Genomic DNA, 24,268 nt, shown 5'->3' with positions numbered 1-24,268 from the left:
GACCATGTCTACAAATAAACAAAAAGTGTTTTTTTTGATACTACATAATGAAAGCACCAGATACATTTTTAAAAAAAAAAAATACCCATATAGTATTTATGTGAGAAAGGATTAATATCTATATTATATTAAGGATGATATAAATTGGTAAGAAAAACCTTAAGAGTCACACAGATAAACTGGTAAAGAACAAAAATAGAATTTTTACAAGAAAAATTAACAATATGGAAAAATATCAATGTTCACTAATTATCGAAGTGCATATTAAAATATCGTACTGAAACTATTATATCTACCAAATACATTAAATAATTGATGCTTGCAAGGCTATAGTACAGATGTTATACAACTATTTTAGAGAGTCACTGGCTTTATTACAGGAATCATTAAAAATATCCTTATTTTTTAACTGAAGTATCCCACTTGGGGAGTTTAAAATTACTTTTAAGAAGTTATCCAAAATAAGAACTTGATACAAAGACACTCATTAAAGTTGTATTAATAATAAAAATGAAAAATTAGAAACAAATGTCCAATAGAAATGAAAGTTTTAATAAATTATGCATCAAAAATAATAAAGCATGTAGCAATATAAAAAAATGTTTAATGATTTATTTGGTCAGTGAAAAAAACAAAAATGTGGATCTATAATCTAGAGTTTCTACTATTTGCTAAGAGATATACAAGGGGAAGACCCTCCCAAAAAACCAGGCCCCTTGTAGTACAGGTTTCTGGAGGGCAGGCCCCTTATAGTACAGGTTTCCCTACTAGGTGAGTGTTCTAGGAACCCATCTCTATCAGTGTACCAGCTGGCGTTGTTGTGAGAGGCTGCATTTGGCTTCAGTGAATTTTTTTGAAGACTCTTTCAAGGCCTTTGCCCATTTCAGGATGGGTGACTTACAAGTGCACCTGCCCACACTGCACTGAGTGTTCAGCAGTCTTTGACCAAAACCAGCATGAGCCCCGTGCCCCACCCTCCCTATTCAACTGATCTCACCCCAAGCAACTTTTGTTTCCTGGATGAAAAAAGTCCTCAAAGGGAAATGTTTTGCAGATGTGGAAGAGGTGAAACCAAAAAGAGCAGAAGCACTAAAAGACATCAAAATCGACGAGTTAAAGAACTATTTTCAGCAGTGGAAAAAAGGTCTTGATAGGTGTATTGCATTAAATGGAGAGTACTTTGAAGGTGACTGAAGTTTAAACATGTAAGAATAAATATACAATTTTTATAAATAAATTCCAGATTTTTGGGGTCCCCCTTGTAAAGATAAAAGCCATAGTTCCTACCCTTATGAGCTCAAATTAGAAGGAAAAATAGACCAAAGAAATCAAAACACAGTATGATAATGGCTACGAGAGAGGACCATATAAGCTGTTACAGGGGTGCTCGTGAGGGCAATTGTCTCACACAAGTGGAGGAGAAGATACTGAGCTAAGTTCTACGAGATGTACAAGAATTAAACACTGAGGAAGCTGGAGAAGGACAGACTAGGTTTACAGAACCACATGCATGTGCAAAGGCAAGGGTAAGAATCTGGCACACTCAAAGAATTATAAGAAGCTCCATATAGAGGGAAAGTGGAGTAGCAAGTAATGGTAAGCAGAGGTCAGGCCAACTCAGGATGAACGTAAAAGGCCATGCAAATGAACTTAGGTTTTATTCTGAAAGCAACGAGGGAGTACTGAAGAGTTTTAGAGCCAATGTGTAACACAGTAAGATTTGTGTTAAAACGCGCACTTTGACCAGACAGACGTCAGTGCTGCCTGAAGTGGAATGCAGGGGCCGCTCTGACAGCAAAGGGGCGCGAGAGAATGTTTTCAGAGTGCTGGAAATTTTTTTATCTTTTGGTATACATTTGTTAAAACTCAAACCGTGGTCTTAAAATAAGAGGCCTTAAAATGAGTATGTTACTGTATGTAAATCACACCTTAAAATTTGATTCAAAAAAATAAAATCATCAGTCTGACAGCAGAATGGGAAGCCGATCAGAGGGGAGTGAGACGGAGGGAGATGGATTATGACGTTTCCGCAACAATCTAGGCAAGAGCTGACGGAGGCCAGAGCTGCGGCTGTGGGAGGTGAAGGAGGGACTATGAGAACCATAGTAATAAGGCAGTAAGATCAATCAACAGGACGACTGAGTACGTGGAAGAGTAGGACATGGGCTGACTTAAAGGTTTTGAGTGGGTGACTAAGTGAAGGTGAGGAGAAAAAACAAGTTTCATGGAGGATGACAATGGACCCCAATTTGCGTTTGACGGGAGACATGTCCACAGAGAGAAACTCTGGAGGCAGATGGATGCATACACAGGTCAAAGGACATGATCTGGGGGGTCAACGACTCTGTATGAGTGTCACGTGTCAGACCAGGACGAAAGGGAACGCTGAGAAAGTAGAGTTAATCTGATGCAATAATTCAAGTGTTTTCTCTGTCATTGTGTTGTTATAAAGTTATTTCCGTAGTGACATTTTCGGGGCCCACCAATAGCTTAAAGGTAAAACAACAAATAACAACAAAATGAAAGCAAAGCAGATGGAGAACTTAAACACACAAGTCTTTTACATAAGTCACCCCCGTCACGGCCTGAACTGAGGCCCGATGTTTGATCCCTTCCTTAGCCGAAAGACAAGTTGCTCGAAGAGGTGGGAGACTGAGGCTCACACGAGCAGGGCTCACGGGGAGCCTTGTACTGCCCCGATGGAAAACTGGACCATTTGCACAAAAACCATCACCAGAAAACCCAACAATCTGTGGGCATGACGCCATAGAGTTCATGTGTGCTTGGTGTACTTATCAAAACTTGGAGGAAAAGATCATATTTAGAGACTTTCAAAAGTCAATTACCATTAGCTTTTTACTTTTCCAAAATTTCCATTTGTTTTAGAGGAAATTTATACTTGCTGTAATATAAAGAGATCAGACAGACAAACATACAAATTAGGAACTATTGGATGTTCTGAGCATACATTTTCCCATACCGGATACATTCCAGGTCTTGAAGATGTATTCGTCAACCTCGAGTCCTGGGGTGGTAGGTGGTCAGGCATCTGTGGCTCAGACCCAAAGTCTTTCATCTTTTGAAGCTGTTCTTTCTGTTCCCTATGAACAAGTAAAATTGTCATTGTACATAAGGCATGTCTACTCCATTCCTAAATGACTACAAATAATATAGAATAACAAAAAAAAGAGACCTAAAAATCTTGTTCTAAAACCCTGTACAGTGTTCACAGAATAACTCTAGGGTAATGACACTCTCTTGCCTTTATGTAGCTAACTGATCAGTCATCTCCAAACTATAAATAGTTATAAATTATTGAAGATCTTCAAGGACAGATACTACAACCTGCCTCATTAGTCTTTTCTAGTATCTCATGTACTTGTCATGTTTTTTTTTCATCCAACCAAAAGCTCTCTTGCCATTTTTTTTTGGGCCAATACTCTTTATTTAGACCAGAGGTTGCAAATGATGGCCCATGGGCCAAATACGGCCTACAAAGGTTTTTTAGAACTTGGTGTTCACATCCGTTTTCAAAATCTGAATTAGTTGCCATTATTTACAAAGAAAAAAATTTCATACAGAAATTCAATTTTTAAAAAAAAATGATTTTATTTATTTTTAGAGAGAGGGGAAGGGAAGGAGAAAGAGAGGGAGAGAAACATCAATGTGTGGTTGCCTCTTGAGCACCCTCTCTACTGGGGACCTGGCCTGCAACCCAGGTATGTGCCCTGATTAGGAATCGAACCAGCGACCCTTTGGTTTGCAGGCCAGCACTCAATCTGCTGAGCCACACCAGCCAGGGCCAGAAATTCAAATTTTAAAGAGACTTGGTAACAGTGGGCCTGCATTCCCATATGCCAACACATAGCTGAGTGGAGTAGTGGCTGCCCACTTCAGATGAAGGCAGTTTGCCACACTCCTCACCACACACTCACTGGAGCTACACTGGTCCATCTTCACTCACTTTCGCCACCTGTCTCTTGTGGGTACTTTAGTTAATGGCCCCTGCTGCACAGGCTGAGAACAATTGTCAGTCTACACATCTGAAAACAACACTTTACATTCTTAAAGAGTAATGCTTAAGTTTTTCTTTAAACATCTGGTCAAATTCCTTTTACTTTTCCTTACAATGCCCACCTTAAACACATGTAACATCTATTACAACTTCTTTAGACCTTTTACAATTTTCTCCCTACATTTGTAAAGTGTAGTGACCCGAATGGACACAAAATAAGGGTCAAATATATAATTCTTTTATGCCTTGTGTAAATCATGAATTTATACCAACACGACATAGCTTCCTTGTATTCAACTATGACCACTCTTATCCCACATTTCATCTACTCTGTTTAATTATGTTTATGTTGCCTAGAAAGAGCTTTAAAAAAAAAGGATGAAGAAGAAGCACCTTTTATACAGCATCTCTTTGCAAAGCAATAATGGATGGAAAAGAAAACTTTTAAAAGAAAAGGAAGGAAACCTTGGCAGCTTAGCAACACCAATCAGTTTGGTGTTTTCCAAAAACAAAATAGATTTTAGAGCTGGACGGACTGTGTTCGAATTCTGAGCTTGCCACTTAATTAGCCAAGTGGACTTAACCTCTCTGAGCCTTCCTGTCATTTGTGAAGTGGGATACTACTACTTGTCTTTACAGGCCTTTTGAGATCTAAGGATTTGAGATAGGAGGACTGAGATAGTATATGCTAAATTATTAGCACAGCGACCAGCACACAGGACTGTTAAATTAAAGGAGTTTATAATTTAAAAGTGAATTGTATAGTAGCTAGGTGTCATAGGGCATGCTTTTGACACCTTCATTAATAATCTGGAGAAGTTAAACCTCACAGAACATATCTTCTATAGACCACAGAAATCTGTTTTGCTCTCTGATCTTCCATCTTTACCTACAAGTATTTTTTCTCATCATACCTCTCTAGTTGTAAAGGTTTTACTGTAATTTCAGTTGGTGTAATCCACAAATACAGACCAGAATTGAATAATGAAAGAAACACAATACAATGGAATACATCAAAACCTAACTTAATTTATTTTCTCAAAACATTGCTAAGTCCTAAGAAACTGCTCAAAAAGCTTGCAATCTGTCAATAATTCCTAAATGCTTATCTCAGGATACAGCTGGCTTAAGGAGGAAACAATTAATATATACAAAGCACTTACTACAGTTCCTGGCACATCATAAGCATACAATACATGTTAGCTTTTGTTATTATTGCTACTACAAGGAAAAGCATTATGCAGATACCTATACATACATAGCAAGTTGATTGCAAGTCAAGAAATCCAAATTCTATTCTCCATCTCACAAAGAAAATACTTGATTAGGAGCAAACAAGTAACATCCTCAAGTAGAGATATCTGCTTCTAGTTAAAATGAAAGATAAAACATCCCCAAAAGAAAGTATCAGTGATTAGACAAATCTGAGGATGCTTCCAGATAAACCATTCTTAGCTTTCAACAGAGAAAAATATGAGTCCTTATAGCACTTTCTAAAGTTGTATCAAAGATTAGTGAGTAGGAAGTCTATCAGATTTAATACCAAAGAACTGCCTCCTGGGGAAAAACAGAGTGTTACATATGAGCTCTGAAATCCAGAGCACTAGAAAGCTGAAGTTTGACACTTGACACATGCACAGGCATGGCATGTCAGCAACGCATCTATAAAAGCCAAGAATGGCTATCCAATTTTCAGATTTCAGAACATAAGTTTATAATTAACACAGTTCCTAAGCACCCGCCCCAACCCCAAAACAGCACAGAATGACCAGAGGTGTAAGTTAAAGTTATGTGGTAAGAACTTGAATTAATTCCATTCACATACATCACATCAGTTTAAAAAGAGCATTCTGAATGTGGTTTCGGCTAAAAGAAATGATCTTAAGTAGTCAACTTACCGAAGCATTTTCAGTTCTTGTGCAGCTTTCAAAATGATTTCGTGCTGCCTCTGACTGAGAACCATTACCCCTCCAAGGCCTTGGTCAGAGTCTAAATTTGCATCCGACCCCATCATTTCAGAAGAATGATGTGAGGAGGGCATATGTTCCGCAATGGGGGAATGTCTATCCACATCAGATGGGTACCATCTGTCTGACAACCGTTCTCTTTCCCAGTCCATTCTGTCAGGAATATAATCTCGCTTTTCCCGCCAGGTATCTCCTCTTTCTGGATACTCTCGGATCCTCAACTCACCCCTATCACGGAAATCTCGATCATACCCATGGTCTCGATTTCTTTCTTCTCTCCATCTATCATCCCGATATCTATCCAAAGGTGGAAGAGGTGGGAGGGGCGGTAAAGGTGGAAGAGATGGAATATCCCGTTCACGGAATTGTGATTCTTGTTCATCCAGTGGTCTCCCATAATCTCTGTCCCACTCATTATCCAAATTTCTATCATACATATCCATCGGTCTTCCAATCCGATCCACATCCCTGTCCAAGTCCCTGTCCATTTCCCTGTTGTAGTCCTCATCCATATCCTGCTCTCTCTCCCAATCCTCCCACCACGGGCCTCGTCTATCTCCGTCATGAGACCGAGATGGTGGTGCCGGGAACCTGTCCTCCCTGTTATATGGATCTAGAGTATCGTCTCGATAGTCCCGCTCACATTCTCTCCAGTATCTCTCTCTATCCCAATCATCAAGTCTTTCTCGTTCCATTGGAGCATTCCTGCCATCTAAAGGGAACTCCTCGTGCCCTCTCTCTTCTCCATGGTTCCAAGGAGCTCTAGGAGGCTCATCTCGGTGATAAGGATACATTTTTTCCCCATCGCCTGATTCTGGTCTAAATGGACCTCTATCACGACCCAAATCTGGTCTTCCCAGTCCCCTTTCCCGACTGCCAGGCCCTCGAGGTGGTGCCCTCTCCCTGCTCCCAGCTCTTCGAGGTGGTACTCTCTCTCTACTCCCAGCCCTCCGAAGGGGTCCTCTCTCCTGACTGCCAGCCCTCCGAGGTGGTCCCCTTTCTCGGCTGCCAGCTCTACCCCTGTCCTGGCTGCCTTGCATACCACCCGGCACTTTCTCCCGACTGCTTCCTGGCCTCACTAACCCTCTGTCCCGACTGCCTTCTCCTCTGCTCATCTTCTCTCGACTGTCTTCTCTTCTACCCATCATCTTATCATGAAAGTCTTCTTGCTTGACCAACCCTGGGCCACGGCTGATTGCCTGGCCTCGACCTCTATTTACTAGTCCTTTATCCTGCATGTCTTCCATTCTGCTTTGCCCAGGACCTCTGTAAGATGAGCTGCTGCCTCGGTTGCCTTCTAACTTATCTCTGTTATCTGGCTGAGGCAGCCCTTTATCTTGGTTGTCTCCTGAGTGGGGCAGACCAATACCTAAAGGTTTAAAATCATTGTCTGCAGTCGATGATGATGTTGCTACTATTGCTCCTCCCTCCATCCCCCCTGTTTTTGAGGAAAAAGTAGATTGAGTAGGTAGAGGTTTATTTGCAAGGGATACAGGCTGAGTAACAGCTTGGGTTTTGTCCATTTGAGTCTCCATACTTTGAGAATTCTGGTCCCAATTAGAAGGCTCTATGGGCCCTTCCGAGACTTCGCTTTTAGGTGGCTCTTGCTGAGAGTCGCTTAGATTCTCATTTGACTGAGCCGCCTTGGCATCCTTTACATCTGCACCAATGGACAATGCAGCGGATTGCATTTTTAAATTCTTCTGCTGGTTACTATTGGTGTCTGCTAATGGTTCTTTGTTTCCTGAAAGAGGTTCTGCTTGTGACTTAGGTTGCTGCTGATGTTGCTGTCCCAAAGCTGGTTTGGGGCCTTTCCACTGTGGTCCACTCTGTCGAGGACTTAGGGATGTATTGGGGGTAATATAAAACTGAGATGCTGGCCCCCGGGGAATCATTCCCCATTTGCTTTTAGTGCCCTCTGCTGGGTGACCTTCATATCTGGGTCTTGGCCCATCGGGGCGATTTCCTTCAAAACGAGGCCCTTTGGGTCTCGGTCCTTCACACCTTGACCCTAAATCCTCAAATCTTCGAGGACCATCAAATCTACAAGTAAAACAAAAGATATTACTCAAGACAGTAAAGCAGAAAAGAAAAATTCTCCATGTAAGAATATCTGCGGCAACCTTGCCTTAGAATCTGTTCACAACAACGACTCTTCCAGTCATCAAACGAACCCTGAGGCATCTGTGTCTTAGAACCAGCACGGCACAGTGGCCCTGCCCTGAAGGTCTCAGGACAGGCTTTGGAAATCATGTCAGTTTCATGTCCTTCACTTCGACACATCTCCTGCAGCAAGTCACTGATATACTGAATTGTTAAAAAACAATTATAAGTGTTGTGCCTTAGTAGACAGGAAAGTCCACTAATTTGAATGAAAAAAAAAATTCCACAGCTATCTTCAAGAGTACTTTCAGAATTAAAATATAACTAAAAACTATGAAACAATTAACAAGATAATATAGTATGATTATAAATATGACTGGAGCTAGCATTTACCATTTTGACTAATTGACAAAAGTCTGAAAAACCAGCAGCCAGCCATATCTTAATTGTGTGCCCTGACGTTTTAGAAGCCTGGACAGAGATGCTGTTGCTATGGACCCACTCACTGATGCAGTGAGTATTTAGTGCGCATCCCGTCTGTTAGGCACTACGCTATAGCCACGGGATGTATGAATAAATGTCATCTGCGCTCCCGAAGGGTTTACAGTCAAGGATACAGAGAATCTAAGATTAAACGTGCTCAAACGTGTGATGACTAAAGTCTCCTTGCATATGATCAGGGCAGCAGGAGAAAGAATGGTCAACTCTACTGGGGTGGTGGTGGCGGAATGCTGTTCATAAAGGCTTTATATGACAGAAAATGCTTAAATGAGTCTCAAAAGACAAATTCTCTCAGATCGGGTCAACAGAGGGTGTTAGAGATGAAGGGAGGGGGAGGCAAGGGCATCTGAGGCTAAGGAAGCATGATGAGGAAAGGCAGAGAAACATGTCAGCAGAGCATGTATGCAAACGCAAACAGTTTAGCATGGCTGAAACTAAGAGGAGACAGAGTCCGGGCGTGCGGGGGAAGGAGGAGGAGTGGGAAAGCAGCACACTGAGAGAGAAGGTGAAGAGGCAGGCAAGCGTCAGTGTCCAGAAGACCCTGTATGCCTTGGATGGCAGACCCTGCTGGTGCTCCTCCAATACCCATTCCCCCTTCTCTACAGTAACTGAGCTTTCCCACTTTCAGCTGGAAGAAGGCCGGCCAGACTAAAGACTCTCGTTTTCAAACTCTCTTGCTGCTACATCTTGCAGTCACGTTCAGGCCAGTGGGCTGAGAATGAAAATGACTTATACTTCCTTCTGGGCACATCCTCCTCTTCACCATTTGCTTTTTCGTGCTGCTTCTAACATGGTAGTGACGTTACCTTGGCCCACATAGTTGAGGGCAACATACTAAGGGATGGTAAAGTAACAAACCAGAAGGAACTTGGATTCCTGACACTGTAGAGCCATCACGTAAGTCCTGAGAGAGCATAAACCTCTAACTTGTTAAAGCTATGCGCCTTTGGATTTCTGTTATAACAGATGAATTAATTATGCTGGGTAAGAGTTGGGAATTACCTTATAAGCACTTAGAGCCACTAAATAGGACCTGACTTTTTAAAACATTGCTCTAGCAGAAAAGTAGTATATGAATAGGTGAGAAGAACTTATTGTAGATTGTTTCCACAATTTCGGTAAGAGAAGGTAAAGCCTCCTGGTCCAAGGTGGTGACTGATATGAAAATACTGTAGAGGAGGAGATAAAAAGTGAGAGATATGGAGGAAGTTACAAAGGATAGAATTTTTAAAAAGATTCCTATAAGATCTTTCCCTCACTGGTGTGGCTCAGTTGGATGAGCGCTGCACCACAAAGCAAGGAGTTGCCGGTTTGATTCCTGGCCAGGGCACAGGCCGGGGTTATGGGCCGGTCCCAGACTGGGGTGTATGCGAGTGGCAACCAATAGATGTCTCTCTCCCTCTCCCTCTCTCTAAAAAATAAATAAAATCTTAAAAAAAATGTTTTCTGTAAGATTTTATTTGAGCCAAATTGAGGACAACTGCAGGGAAGCAAGATCTCAAATGCTCCCTAAAACAGACAGACTTTTCTCAGAGGTGCGATTTAAATGACAACGGAAAGGGAAGAATTTAGTACCATTCCAAGGCTCCTGGCTTAAATGACTGCATGGACAGTGATGCCCTTCACGAATTAATGAGAAGTAGGGTCTTCTTTCATTTATTTGGAAAACTCATTGAAGCGTAATAAATTCAGCCTCAGCAAAGTATCTACTTCCTATCCCCGTTAGTTTTGCTGGTCTGGAAGCCTTAGTTCCAAAGTGGGGAATGCTTCCATCAGGGGACACAACAATGACTCCATCAGTCTCGAGCTGACACTGCCACCTGGCCACTCTGGGGTCTGCATCAACAGGCAAAGAAGGCTGGCGAGGACTGGTCCTGGCTTCCAAGAGCAAACGGGGTCACTACTACACAGTGACGGTGAGGAGGAGTCATGTCTGGCCTGCAGATCATCTCGCACACCTTAGTGCTTCCATGTCCCGCAATTACGGTCAATGGAAAACTACAGTAACACAGTTTGGCAGGACTGTGAATAGCCCAGACCTTTCAAGAATGAAGGTTTGGGTGACCCACCAGGCAAGGAACCAAGACCAGCTACCGTGCCTGCTGAGAGCAAAGGGAATACTGAAAGGGCAGTGAAAGAAGGTAGTTATAAAAACCAACTGTGATTACATGACCAGTTGCAGAAATAAGGACTGTGACAGATGAGTATTTCTTCCTTAATTTGATATTATATGCTTAAATATGTACATATACTAGTCAAATATATTTTTTAAAGATTTTATTTATTTATTTTTAGAGACGGGAAGAGAGAGGGAAAGAAACATCAATGTGTGATTGCCTCTTGAGCGTCCCCTACTGGGAGCCTGGCCTGCAACCCAAGCATGTGCCCTGACCGGGAATTGAACCCATTACCCTTTGGTTTGCAGTCCAGCACTCAATCCACTGAGCCACACCAGCCAGGGCTAGTCAAATATTTTTTGTTAATTTTTCTTCCTTATCATCTATCATAAGATACATTAATAATAGTTACCTTTCTATATCAGGATTTGTTATAAAATATCAGAGGGAGTATGAACCAGCTAGAAGAATAATGAAGATATCCCCAAGATTTTTAAAAAATGGATTTTATATCCTCTTCTGGGGAAAGGGTTAGAATGTTTTTGGTTGTCCAGGGGTATTTCATGCTGGGTGCAAAAATGTTCCTCATGACCCACCCTAATCAGAAGCATGTAAGAAAGAGAACTCTGGGAAACACATGTCAGCCTAGCCAAGGTGACACTTTAGAGTCATAACAAAAAATACATAAACCCACTAAACACAGTGAAAAGAGGGCCACAAGCAGATGGTTATTTTGTTTTTAAATTCTGAAAGACAAAGAACACACACAAGGGGTAACAGTTTAGAGGAAGAAGCTGCAGTTCAGAGGGCTGGTAACAGAAGGTGGGACCGGCCTGCCTACCGAAACCCAGAGCGGTCAGCATTCTGTTACCAGAGATGTTGGGGAAGGACAAGAGTAAGACTTGGGGGCTAAAAACGTGTAAATTAAAATCTACATTCCAAACCATCAACCAGCCTTTCCCTAGGTTGAATGTCTCTAAATTCTTGAATGTGAGGGTCCCCTAACATTAGCAATGCTTTGCCCTACCACCTACAGCAAAGCCCCCAATCCACCTGTCAGTGTCTCCCGCTCTCAAACATACATGGACAACTGAGGATCACTAGGTAGTTGAGGAAAGTCTCCAAAATGAAAGAAAGAGACCAAAGCTAAACTGTTCACACATCTGGAGAAAACAGAGGTAATGTAAAAAAACAGAAGAGAACTTACACACACACACACACACACACACACACACACACACACCCTTCAAGAACAAACTGCTATATGTAAAGGGGATCAGAACCAGAAGAACTGTAGAAAAGTTTTTAAATTCTCAAAATAAAAAATGCAATAAAATGACTAAAAGTATCTCAGAAAGTACAACAAAATGAGAGAAAGATAAATATAATCAATCCAGCAGGTTGAAAATTCTTCTAATGAGTTCCAGAAAGAGAAAAACAGAAAAGAGAAAAAAAGTCAAGAAGAAATAGCACAGAGAAATTTCCCAGAGCTGAGATTTCTAATCTCCAGACAGAAAGGGCCCTGCTCAATCAGTAGCCAGTACAATTAACAAAACCAACCAACCAACCACCCACCCACTGAAATTTTAGAATACCGGAAATTTTTTTTAAAGTTTCTGGAATTAGAGAGAAGCCATCTAAAAAGAATTGGAATAGCACAATAGCTGCATTAGGTGACAGAAGAAAATAGAACAGTGACCTAAACCTTGGAGGAGCAATTATGTTCAACTTCAAATTCCACATCCAAAGTATACGTGTGAGGTTAGAATAAAGACATTTGCAAACATGCAAGGACTCAGAAAGTTTACCCTCAATATACAGTTTCTCAGTAAATTACTCAGGGAAAAGGAGGCACTAACCCACAAACAGGAAGTCATGAGTTTCAATAAACAGTGCATACAAATCCAGGAGTATAGTCAAGGGAAATAGGAGAGCAACATCTTGAGAGCAGCCAATCAGCCAACCAGTCTAGACAAAAGCAAGAGCACACATGAATTTGGGACAGAGATTTCCTCGAGAGAGACAATGTTTTGGGACCTGGGGTTGAAGGATTACTTTTTTTCAAAGAGGCAATTGGAAATTCTGAAAAAGTTATTACATTAAAGAAAATGAAATCATAGTACACTGCCCACCTCTACAACAATCAACATTGTTTACTGGTGTATCAAAATAGATATAAAGATATTGGGCAGATGGGGTTAGAGAGTAGTCTAAGAACTAAATAAACCTTTACCAGTACAGGAAGTAAATATATAATATCTAAAAAGTATAAGTCAAGAAATTTGCAGCATATTCTTTAGTGATATGAAGGTAACTACCAAAAGAAACAGCTAAAGAATAAAAGATGTAATTAGGAATTACATATAAGGTGACTTGGGACAGTGGATGGCTGTTTTACTTTTCTTTTTTTTTAAACTATGCGTATGCATCACGTTGATAAAATGTAAAATGTATTTCTTTTAAGAGTGCAGACAGAGGACTAGCCCTAACCAGGAAAAAGGCTTCTTCTGATATTACAAGAAAGACAGGGCCCTGGTTGTGTAGCTCAGTTGGTATAGTGTCATCCCAATAAGTTAAGGTTGTGGGTTTGATCCCAGGTCAGGGCACATACAAGAATCAACCAATGAATGCATAGATAAGCGGAACAACAAACTGATGTCTCTGTCTGTCTGTCTCTCCCCTTCTATCCCCCTTTCTTCTCTCTCTCAAATAAATAAACATATCCCCAAGGGAGGATTAAAAGAAAGAAAGAAGATGAGGATGGTAAGGTAAAGGCAGGAATTGAGTGGTCCTGAAAGCCCCGATCTTCTCTGTGAGGCAAGAATCTAAATTAAAGCCAGAAAGCAAAATAACAGTGTTTGCTGAGGCCCAGAGAGCAGCACTAGGGAAGATGTCTACATCCGAAACAGCGAAGGCTCAGCACAGCTCTTGTTGGGCAGAGGGAAAGGCAGCTAGCTAACTGGAGACTTGTCAAAGGCTACAACACAACGCTAAGCATAGAGACCACATGTTTACAAAGAGCAAAAACAACACTGCTTCAGAGCTTTTGATGGTTTGGTTCCTTTAAGTTACATTTATTAATTCAAAGTGCCTGGAATAACAAATTATTAAACTTATATAAAATCCTCCGTCTTGTAATCAATTCAGCACTAATAGTTCACATAAGTGGTAAGAGTATCCTCCCAATGTACAAGAGTCAATAAAGAACTGCTGTCAACACGTTATCTAGTAGTATAATTCTGAGTGTGAATGAAATGCCTTCCTAACTAAATTATGAATGCCTTGGAATTTTATCCATAACTGAGACATTCTGGCATAAGCAACACTCACTCACTGTCAGGTACTGTGTTAGTGCTGGAAATAAAACTGATACCTAACCTCAGGGAGTTCACAGTCCCTAGGAAGAGTGAGACAAGTAAATCAACAATTAGAATACAATTTAATAAATATGGGACATGTTAGTCTTGCTCCCCAGGGGATACCACGCACTGAAGGATCTCTGCATACAATTACCAGAGTGCAGGAAAAACAGGAATTAGTAAAACAAAAAATGGACAGGAAAGGGATCCCAAACAAAAAGAAGAACACATGTAAAGGCCAGGGGCAAGGCTAAAGGGGGCGGGAGCACTGAATGTGGACAGAAGGAAGAGAGCGGGTTCTGCAAGCCTCGTACCTGAGCACAGGACGCAAGCAGTCTCCGGGAGGGGGTGGGTGCTTTGTTCTCAAGTTGAACTGCTAATCAACTGCCAAGGGTCATTATTTTACTTTTATTTTGGGAATTACAAAACATTAAACCAATTGAAATATACCTTCAACACTACAGAGAAATGGCAACTATTTATCAATACTGCACTTACATATTTTTGAAGTTCAAGGATTTATGAAATCAAAAAACTACCAAAACCTTTTAATTTATAAAAGTAAAGAGTTTTTAGGCCTTTGAAATATACTGAGATACTCACGTTAAAAATATGAACAAAAATAAGCCATCTTTACATCAACACAATGAAACACTATGACCTTTTAACATAGAAATGCATGTATTGGAAATAAAGAACATAGTGTCTATTCACTAAATACAAGCACATAACACACATGCATTGCACATTGGTTAGATGAAAAGAAAACAAATATTTGATATTTAATTATTTAGAAAAGTTTTGTCTGTACAATTAAGTATTTTATAAACCTCTAAAAAATAAAAACTGTTAAACTAGGTATGAAGTCATTTGAACGAGGTGTAAACACTTCAAGTTATATTAAAAATACTCCAAATTAGGTACAAAAACTTAAGAAGTATGGAGGGTTACAAATACCCTTAAACAAGTTATCACCTGGTAATCACAGTGCTTACACATAAACATACTCCAATCAGCAGACCTGGGGAGTACGAGATGTTAAATCTCGAATAAAATTCCTTCGGTGGGGGCAGAGTGTGGAGGGGAAGTAGAAGAGGGTAAAGGCAGGACAAAAGGTGATGGAAGGAGACTTGATGTGGGGTGGTGAACGCACACTACAATATACAGATGATGTACTGTAGAACTGTATACCTGAGACCTAGATAGTTCTATTAACCGATGTCACCCCAATAAAGCCAATAAAAATTCCTTCCTTTTGTTTTCACGTGAAATAATGCCTATTTTCTAATATGTATGTCCAAGATCCTAAAATCAAAGTTCCCCAAGGGAAGCAAACACTACAAAGCAACAGCCACGACAAATGGAAGCATAAAGAAAAACCACAGTGTCCATAGTCCCTTGCAAACCCCAGTGGGACAGCTACGGAGTGGAAGAGGTCCCCAATTCCAGTATTAACAGCGATCAACAAGTAGATGCGACTGATCAGAAGCCTCGATATTGTAAAGATGCCAATTCTTCCTAAAATGGTCAACGGTCTCCATGCAGTGCCCATAGAAATTCCAGCAGGCCTCTGAAAACTGACAAGCTGATTCTAAGCATTATATGGGACGTAAGAGGTACTGAGAATAGTCAAGACAACCTCTAGATCAGGAATCAGCCAACTATGGTCCATGGGCCAAGTCCAGATAAGGATGACTTACATTTTTAAAGTTTGAAAAGAAATAAGAAAGAATTAGAAAAGAAAGACAAATATTTGACAGACACCAACCATGGCCTGCAAAGCTTAAGCATATTTACCACGTGGTCCTTCACAGGAAAGTCTGACAACTTCTGATCTAGAAACAGAACTGGGGGACTTACACTAAGAGACATGAAGATTTATGATAAAGCTACAGTAAGTAAAACAGTGTGACATCAGTGCGAGGACAAACCAGTAAACCAAAGGAACTAAGTCCAGAAACAAATGCACAAATACAATCACTTCACTTATGATGAAGGGGGACACGGCAAAGTACAACAGTAAGGAAAGGATGACGCATTTAAGTCAATGGCACTGGGGTCACCTGGACAGCCATCTGCAAAACAATGAACTTTGACCCCCGCTTCACACCACACATACAAACAGTCGATTCTATGCAGATTATTAACTTTAAAATATAAGGTAAAACAATAAAAGATAAAATATGATAACATATTTACGGCTTTGGAGTAAACAAAGATTGCTTAAACGGGACACACAAAAAAGCACTAGCCATAAAGAAAAAAAATCTATAAATTGGAAAACTAAATTAAAATCAAGAATTTCTATTAATCAAAGGCATTATTAGTCTTTGGGTTTCATCAGGGTTCAGTGGACCCAATCATAGTTTTTGAGGGTTTTTTTTTTTAACAGTTCTACTTGTAAAGATTTATATTTCATGACCTTTTTCTCACCGGCCTTCCAGAGAACAAAGAGAAAATTTACTTTTTAAAAAACAACAAAAATTTAAATTATCTTGCAGTTACCATATGGGGTCCATTGGATCCTTTCACAAATCTAAGATATATTGTAAGATCTTAAGTGATTTTTTTCTGTATCTTGAAATATTTTGTGATTCCCTTATCCTAGAATCCATTAATACTCATTGGCACTTATTGCTTATTATTTATTACTTGCTAACCCCAACTATGCCAAAGAAGATTCAAACACAAAGACAACAAGAGAATGGCAGAATCGCCTACGAGGATGAGGCAAAGGTGAAATAAACCGTCGCATCCCCTCGCGTTGCCCGAAAGACTGCAGCCTGTGTTGAGGCTTCACTCCGCACATCTGCGAGCGCGGAAATCTGCACCTCCTGACTGGAAGGACAAAGAAAAGAATGACAGAGAAAGTTGTGCCAAAACTATTAGATGAATCCAAAGACAAATGTCTCTACAGTTGCACTCTGGCTTTAATAAAGATGTGAAATTTATCACAAGTAAAACCCCCAACTCTGAGTCCTCAGATGACAATATCCTAAATGAATATTCTCAAACTCAAGATTTGATGCGCGAACAATGTATTTCTACAAACAGAACGGAAATGTGGTATTGTCACCCTCTTAGTTACTAACTAGGAAGGACTTCACATAATACTGTGTGGCAAGAACCTGGACCCTCTGTTTTGCTAAAAGAATATGTGACAGAATTATTTCATCTTTTATGATGTTTGCTAAAATTTACTTGATGTAATGAGTTTTACTCTTTAAAAATTTTTATTACAATCTGTAGTACGTTTTTTACTCTCCTTTTATTCTTACTTAGTAAGTGTTTTGTAAAATTACTTAAAATTTAAAAAATAAAAAGCGTCCATTGGACCTAGATGGTAAATGGTGAAGACGACTTTTCTGATGTTCTGCGAAAAGTAAAAAGTGCCGCACAGTGAGCGCTGGTCAGGACGATCCAGGCACACCTGGCCCAACAACGGAATCTAGTGAACATGAGGAACTCCTGCAAATCGGGAAGAAAGAAAACACAACCTAACAGAAAAATAGAGAAAAGACTTGAACCAGCATTTCATAAAAGAGGAAATCCAACTGAATAATAATCAAATGGAAAGGAATCAGCCTCATTCATCATCAGGGAAATATCAACTAAAGCCCTATTACAATACCATTAAATATCCACCCAGATCGCTAAAATTTTAAAGTTTAACAACACTAAGTATTGATGAGGATGCAAAACAACTGGAGCACAGAATCACTGCTGCTGAGAATATAAACTGTAACAACCCACTTTGGAAAACTGACAAGATCCATCAAAGGGAAACATAGATACCCATGATCAAGCAATTTCTATCCTTGGGATAGATATAAACAAAATCCAGCACCCACACATACAGAAACATGTGCGTGCAGCAGAAGGGAGACATCTGGCACCAAGAGACACCCAGCAGCGTTTTTCGTAATAACCCCAAAACTTAAGTGACCATCAGGATTAGGAGGGATAAACAGTCTGGTTTATTCATACAACAAAACCCTGTGCAGGGATGAGAATGAACAAGCCAGCTGCACACAACATGGACGACTCCCACAGCAATGTAACGTCAAGTTAAAGACGCTCCTCCAAAGAGTACACACAGCGTGACTCCATTTATATAGAATTCAAAAAAAGGTGTAGAAAGGGAAGGTGGGAAGGGACATGAGGGGGACTTCTCAGACACGTGAAATTCTATTTCGTGATCTGCGTAGTGATGACATGGGTGGTTCTACTTTGTACAAATTCACTAAGCTGAACACTTACGATTGTGCACATCTCTGTATGTTAGCCTTTAATAAATAAATCTTATCACTGAAAAATAAACGGTTCTGGGAAACCAACACTCACTGACATGACAGTTCTTTGAGCAGCGGTGGTCTTCCAGAGGGCTTGAGGCATGTGATGATCCACACACACACACACACACACACACAGTTTCAAAGAAGCTGCCCTGGACGCTGAACCACGTGGCATGCTATTTACATATGATGCAGTTACGTCAGACTTTTTGGGAACCTTTACACTTTTTAGAAAGCAGCCTAAATCTAGATTTTGCAAAAATTCAAAGTACTTTTCAATACTTTAATAGTGTGTTATTGGTAAATCACGTATCTGTTTTATTAATTCTTGTCTTTCTACCCAGCTCTGTTTAAATGAAAACAAAACAAGACAAGACAGGAGTGGCTTACCATATCAGTTATATGCTACAGCAAGCTCTGAATTCAACTGGTAAAGGAAATTCACAAATTTTCTTAACAATGTAGATTACCCTTACCTTAGACATTTTCACTAACTACCCAGATTCCAACTGGTATTTTTAACCTAGTTACACAGGAGAAAAAAGAGCCATGCCTGCTCAACAGGCTCAAACTATACTTCGTACGGGCCAAATGAGCAAAAGAAGTGGAAGAGTAGTACAAGCGGCAATGCCATAGGCTAGACCGGGGAAAGGCTTTTAAAATAAGATAGATAATGTGAGCAGGATCCAATTCAATGACAAAAATAAAAGTAGCAGATGAAAAAGCTGGGGAGGGATATCTTGTACCTAAAAACAATGTAATCAACATTCACCGAGATTTCAGAAGACTAGAATGCTGGCCCAAACTTTACTAGATGAGATGTAAAGCTAAAGTCTTAGAAAAAGAAAAAAGAAAGCAAAAAGCAGCTGCACAAGCAGGATGAGAGAAACTCTGCCTAAAAATAGCTAATGTGAAAAAGACCTGAAAACCTGTGAGAGTGGTGACCAAAAAAAAAAAAAAAAAAAAAGGCGGCAATTTTTTCAGCTATACGAGCACATTTTTTGTAATGACACCGGTACTAGGGCTGTGGTCCTCTGCATCTGAAGGAGACTTGACAAACCAAAGGCCCTTCAAAGGACAGTGAGCAATACAGCATGAGGAGGCTAGGGTCAGTGTGAGTGTGAAAAGAAAGGAAGAATCTGAATTTATGTGATGGCAGAGCAGAGTGGGTAAAGCAGGATGGGAAAGAAGATGAGAGGGTGATCTTTAAGCAACTGTATCCACACACTGTGGAAGAAAGAGAGGACAATTCATTATGTGTTCTACTGCAAGGGTGGATCTAAAATCAACAGGTAGAAGTTATAGTAATGTATTTAGGGTCAGTGTAAGAAATAAACTTTCTAGAAAACTGTCAGTGTTCAAGCAGAGTCCATCAATTGCTTGTCACAGGAAATACAATGAACTTGTAAGTGAATCAGAAGGCCTTGGACTCTAATTTCATCTCAACTATTTACTAGCCATGTCAACTGGGGCAATTTATGTACAACCTCTCCAAAGTTCAGCTTCCCTTAACTACTTCTCATGAGTTCAATGGAGGAATAAGGTAGTATGTGCAGCCGTCAAATTAAATGCAACACAAACATGAGTTGCTGTAAAGTGGATACTGTGTTAGGTAATTGCTAAGATCCTCCCAGCACTGAAGTTATTAATTGTATCTTGAGACAAGGAAAAAACTCAAAATTGGTCCTAAACTTACAAACTCAAGATTTGGTAGGCAAAAGAGAGAAACGTTAATATGATAGAAAAAAAAAAAAGGGAGCAGAAAATCTTTGTTTCGTGAGATGTTAAAAATGTACTTCTGAGAGCAAACTAGTCACCAGATCTAAAAGACAGTATTCAATCCAGGAGATAAGTGGGAATTCAAATCAAGAAGATATACATACTAAGTAAATGAAGGCTACAAATGTATTTGTAACTATGAACATCACTGAACCACGGGATCAAATACAGTACTTAACTGGTGCTTTTGCTCTGAGGAACCCCTGGACTCAGCTCCCATTGGATATAAACTCAGGCTCAACTGTCCCAGGGACATGATCCTGGGCAAGTTATCCAATCCTCTCAGCCCATTTGTAAATGATAAATACAGGGCATACAAATTCACAGGTTATTGAAAAGACTCCCTAAGAGAATGTCTTACCGCAAAGTCTCCGGTAAGGCCTCTGGCACCCAGAGGAACTCCTGTTAATTGTCTCTAATTAGCTTTGATTTTGGGCGAAGTTTGTGCCACATTGTTTTCAGAATTATAAACTTAGGGAACAAATAAAAGATATACTTTGTCCTCAATTATTGAAATGGGATTTAAATTAAAAATGATGATGTAGATCCAATGACACTAAGATGGAAAACTAACCTATGTACTGATAAGGGAAAGCGAGTTACAAGACAGTACACTTAGTGTGGCCCCATTTTTAATACATATATTTAAAAAATTATCTCTGGATAATAATCGCCAGTGGAATTAGGTGACTTCTACTTTTTTCAGTACTTTTCTGAACTATCTAAATTTTATATAAGGAGTATGTATTTCTATACAATTTCCATTTGGAAGAGAATCTTGCTGAAATTTTTTTTGTAGGAAAGTTACCATTTAGGTCAACTTGGGGAGAAAAAAAGTCTTCTTTACCCTCACACTAAATATCACTGCTTTATTTCACTACAATGTTAACTTATTCAGCTTCACCTCCAACAGTTAGCGTATTAGCTAACAAAGAAGTTATCAATTCAGTTATTTGTCAAATAAACAAAAAGCAAAAAAGATAAATTTAATATCACTTTTGAAGTTGAAAAGTCGGTAAGAGATTGATAAGCATTACTCTAAAACATCACATCCATCCTGCACTGTAATCTCTACATATAGGATAAAAGCAGTGATTTCAAAAAAATGGGGACACGTTACCATTATAGATTTCATTGTTATGTCTAATAAATGAATAATACTTAACATCATTAATTGTAAACCAGGAATGTGTATAGATTAAAAGGGCCAGGAGAACACCAAATAAATGAAGCTTTTTATACCATCAAGGCCTACTCAGCCTAAATCAACAAATCAGCCAAACCGCACAAACAAAAAAGGCAGACCTACCTTGGCCCTTTTAGACCTTCCATGTAACTGCTTCTGGGAGGATCGGGAAGCAGTCCACCTGGCCTCACTGGCATGTCCTTGACCGCAGTGATTGGCTGAGATGGAGCAACTGAAGACTCCCCAAGTCCTTGCTCAGATGAGAACGAACCGTATGGCAGAGCAGACTTGCTCAGAGGACCTTTAGAATTCCCTTGTTCTGATGGGCCAACAGCTGATTGCAATGGAGGATGGTAAGCTGAGGGTGGGCCTGAACCAAAAGACACGGGAGTGGGAAGTAATGCTGGTCTAGGTTTCTCCGGAAGTTGTGAAGTCTGAGAACTGGAGACTGGCGGAACTGGGGCTGTTGTTAATTGAGGAGGTATCCCTTGTGGAACCCCAGGGGGAGGGATTCCTGGAGGAGGTGTGGCTGAAGACAACGGTGGGAGGGGCATGACAGGTGGAGGTGCCGTTGAAGATAGAGACGGTGGGGGAAGAACTGGTGGCGGCCCTACAGAAGAGAGGGAGGGCGGGGGAAGGACTGGTGGTGGCCCTGTTGAAGACAGAGATGGAGGCATCACAGGTGGGGGCACAGAGGTTGGTAGAGAAGGTGGCATCACAGGTGGGGGCATGCCAGGTGGGGGCACTGAGGCAGGCAGGGCAGGGGGCATCACTGGCGGTGGCAATGACGGAGGCAGTACCGGAGGGGGCATTGTTGGTAGAGGTGGAGGCATCTGAGAATATGGAACAAAAGGAGGTGGCATTGACATGTTCCCCATATATTGGTTCTTCATGTTCTGAAATGAATTGACTCTTTCCTGGAGATAGGTCTGAGTGGCTTTCATATGTCCCTGCCATGTTTTCCACTGCTTCTCATACTCCTGGAGCTGGTCTTTATGAGGATAGGAATGCAGCTGCTCCTCCCACAGCTGAAACTCTCGCTCCCATTCTTGGTAGAGATGTTGAAACTGCTGCTGCTGCATCTCATAATGCCGCAGTTGCATATCTACAGACATGGTCTACAAACAAAGGGGTTAAAATTATTTCAGGACATCCATAGAAGAGAATTAATAACAAGATAAGTATTAATGAGTCAAGGGCATTTGCAGTCTCAGGAGATTAAAATATTAAAGATTTTCGGAGGACAAGGATAAGCTTGTTAAATCCGTTCAGTGACGATCATTCTTCCTTCCTCTGACTCAGTTACACAGGGTGGGGCCAAAGGAGGGTGACAGCTGTGAGTGCGGGAAACAGCTTATTCTTGTATTATTATTGATTAATGACTGTAGTATTTTCCACATGAACAACGGTAAACCTACGCTCGCCCCACCCTGTATCGGTCATCACTGAGTTGGTAAAATCAAAGAGTAAAGCAAATACCTGCCTCAGCAATCAGTATTTTCCAAGGTTTTAATGTTACTGTGGATCACTTCAAGAACTTAAAAAAGTGACCTATTATTATAGACACATAGACAGGTTTGTACCTCAAACATATAAGACCAAGAAGTATGAGTCATTTCATCTTTTATGGGGTATTTGTTGGGTTCTTCATGATAGTTGCTTTAATCTTTTTGGTGCATTTTTGCTTGTCTGTTACCATAGTGACTAGTAGGCAAAACGTAAGTTAACTTGAAGTTACATGAGAGCCCTGGTTCTTAAACCCCTTAGCACACGTACTTAGGAACCAGTAACAGCACTCTACATTCGTCTGGGTCGAGGTGAGCAGAAGACTTCTTCAAGCTGCCCCACAAGGGCGCTTCCACAACACCACACTTCCCAAGCCCCCACGTCAACGTGGCAACTGAGTAAGTACCTGAGCACCTCTTGGGAAATATTTAATTGTTAATATGCGATCCCTTGCCTTCTTCACACTTAAATCTCTTTCAGGAATAACAAATCCTTTACATGTCTTGGGGGCAGCTTCCCGTGTGCCCGCTGAGGAAGCACTTGCCTGAATGTGCGGCGGCTGCTGTATAATCTGCTGGTACTGTTGCAGGATCTGTTGTAGCTGAGTGTGCTTCTGCATTATTCCCTGATACTGGAAGCCGACTCGATGCTGCTGGTGCTGCTGCCAGTGTGCTGCTGCAGCCTGCAACTGTTTTAGCCTGGCGTCTTCTTCCGGGTCCTCGGACTACAGGTGAAAGAGGATGCATTCTCATTTAAGTCATAAACCAGCAATCGAATTAGTAAGAAACTTCAATATTATATAAAGCATTATAATGTATTGTAATATAAAGTCCAGAATCCCTACAACTCTGCCTGATTGAGGAAAGCTATTCTATCTTCTTTTTTTTTAATCCTCACCTGAGGATATGTTTATTGACTTTCGAGAGGGAGGAGGGGTGTGGGGGAAAGAGAAACACTGAAGTGAGGGAAACTTTGATGGGTTGCCTCCTGTACACGCTCGACTGGAGACTGAACTCACAACTTAGGGATGTGCCCGGACCGGGAAGTGGACCCACAACCGTTTGGTGCATGTCACAATGCTCCAACCAACTAAGCCACCTGGCTGGGGGAAAAGCTGTCCTAGCTTTAGATAAAATACCTAGCTCTATCTATAGTGTGATCAGGGATACCAATATAGAGGAGTTCATGAATTCCAGCCTTCACTAGGATAATCATCTCACTGTTCTTACACAGGACAATCATTTCCCCATGCGAAATCTTTCTTTTCCACCTTAGTCACTTTTCACCAATGGACTACACTGTAATTACCATGATTAAATAAAGTTTCCACATGAGGCTCTTAGAACAATGACCTTTGGACCAATGTGAGAACTGTCCATGTGCCAGTGAGTTATGCTAAGTGACAAGGATGATGACATTTAACGCTCTAACCTACTTTGC

The 24,268-nt window shown here is 40.6% G+C and overlaps 1 protein-coding gene across 5 annotated transcripts in view; it reads right to left on the bottom strand.

Moving 5' to 3' along the window:
• YLPM1 (YLP motif containing 1) overlaps positions 1–24,268 on the bottom strand; it is a 61,747-nt gene that overhangs the window by 25,885 nt on the left and 11,594 nt on the right. For 3 of the 5 annotated variants that reach the window (XR_008427252.1, XR_008427253.1, XM_053927664.1), the window contains exons 3-6: positions 23,373–23,552; positions 21,446–22,440; positions 5,914–8,025; positions 2,969–3,101 (exon numbers count right to left, since the gene is read on the bottom strand). Coding sequence is in view for 3 of the 5 variants with exons in the window: in XM_053927664.1 (XP_053783639.1) it covers positions 2,969–3,101; positions 5,914–8,025; positions 21,446–22,440; positions 23,373–23,552 (3,420 nt within the window). In the remaining 2 variants the exon portion in view is untranslated. The remainder of the gene's footprint in view (positions 1–2,968; positions 3,102–5,913; positions 8,026–21,445; positions 22,441–23,372; positions 23,553–24,268) is intronic. The other 2 variants (XM_053927665.1, XM_053927666.1) reach the window with 2 other exon arrangements.

The sequence above is a fragment of the Desmodus rotundus genome, chromosome 7 (genome assembly GCF_022682495.2).
Source record: "Desmodus rotundus isolate HL8 chromosome 7, HLdesRot8A.1, whole genome shotgun sequence".
Lineage (NCBI taxonomy): Eukaryota > Metazoa > Chordata > Mammalia > Chiroptera > Phyllostomidae > Desmodus > Desmodus rotundus.
This window is presented reverse-complemented; position numbering and strand designations above follow the sequence as displayed.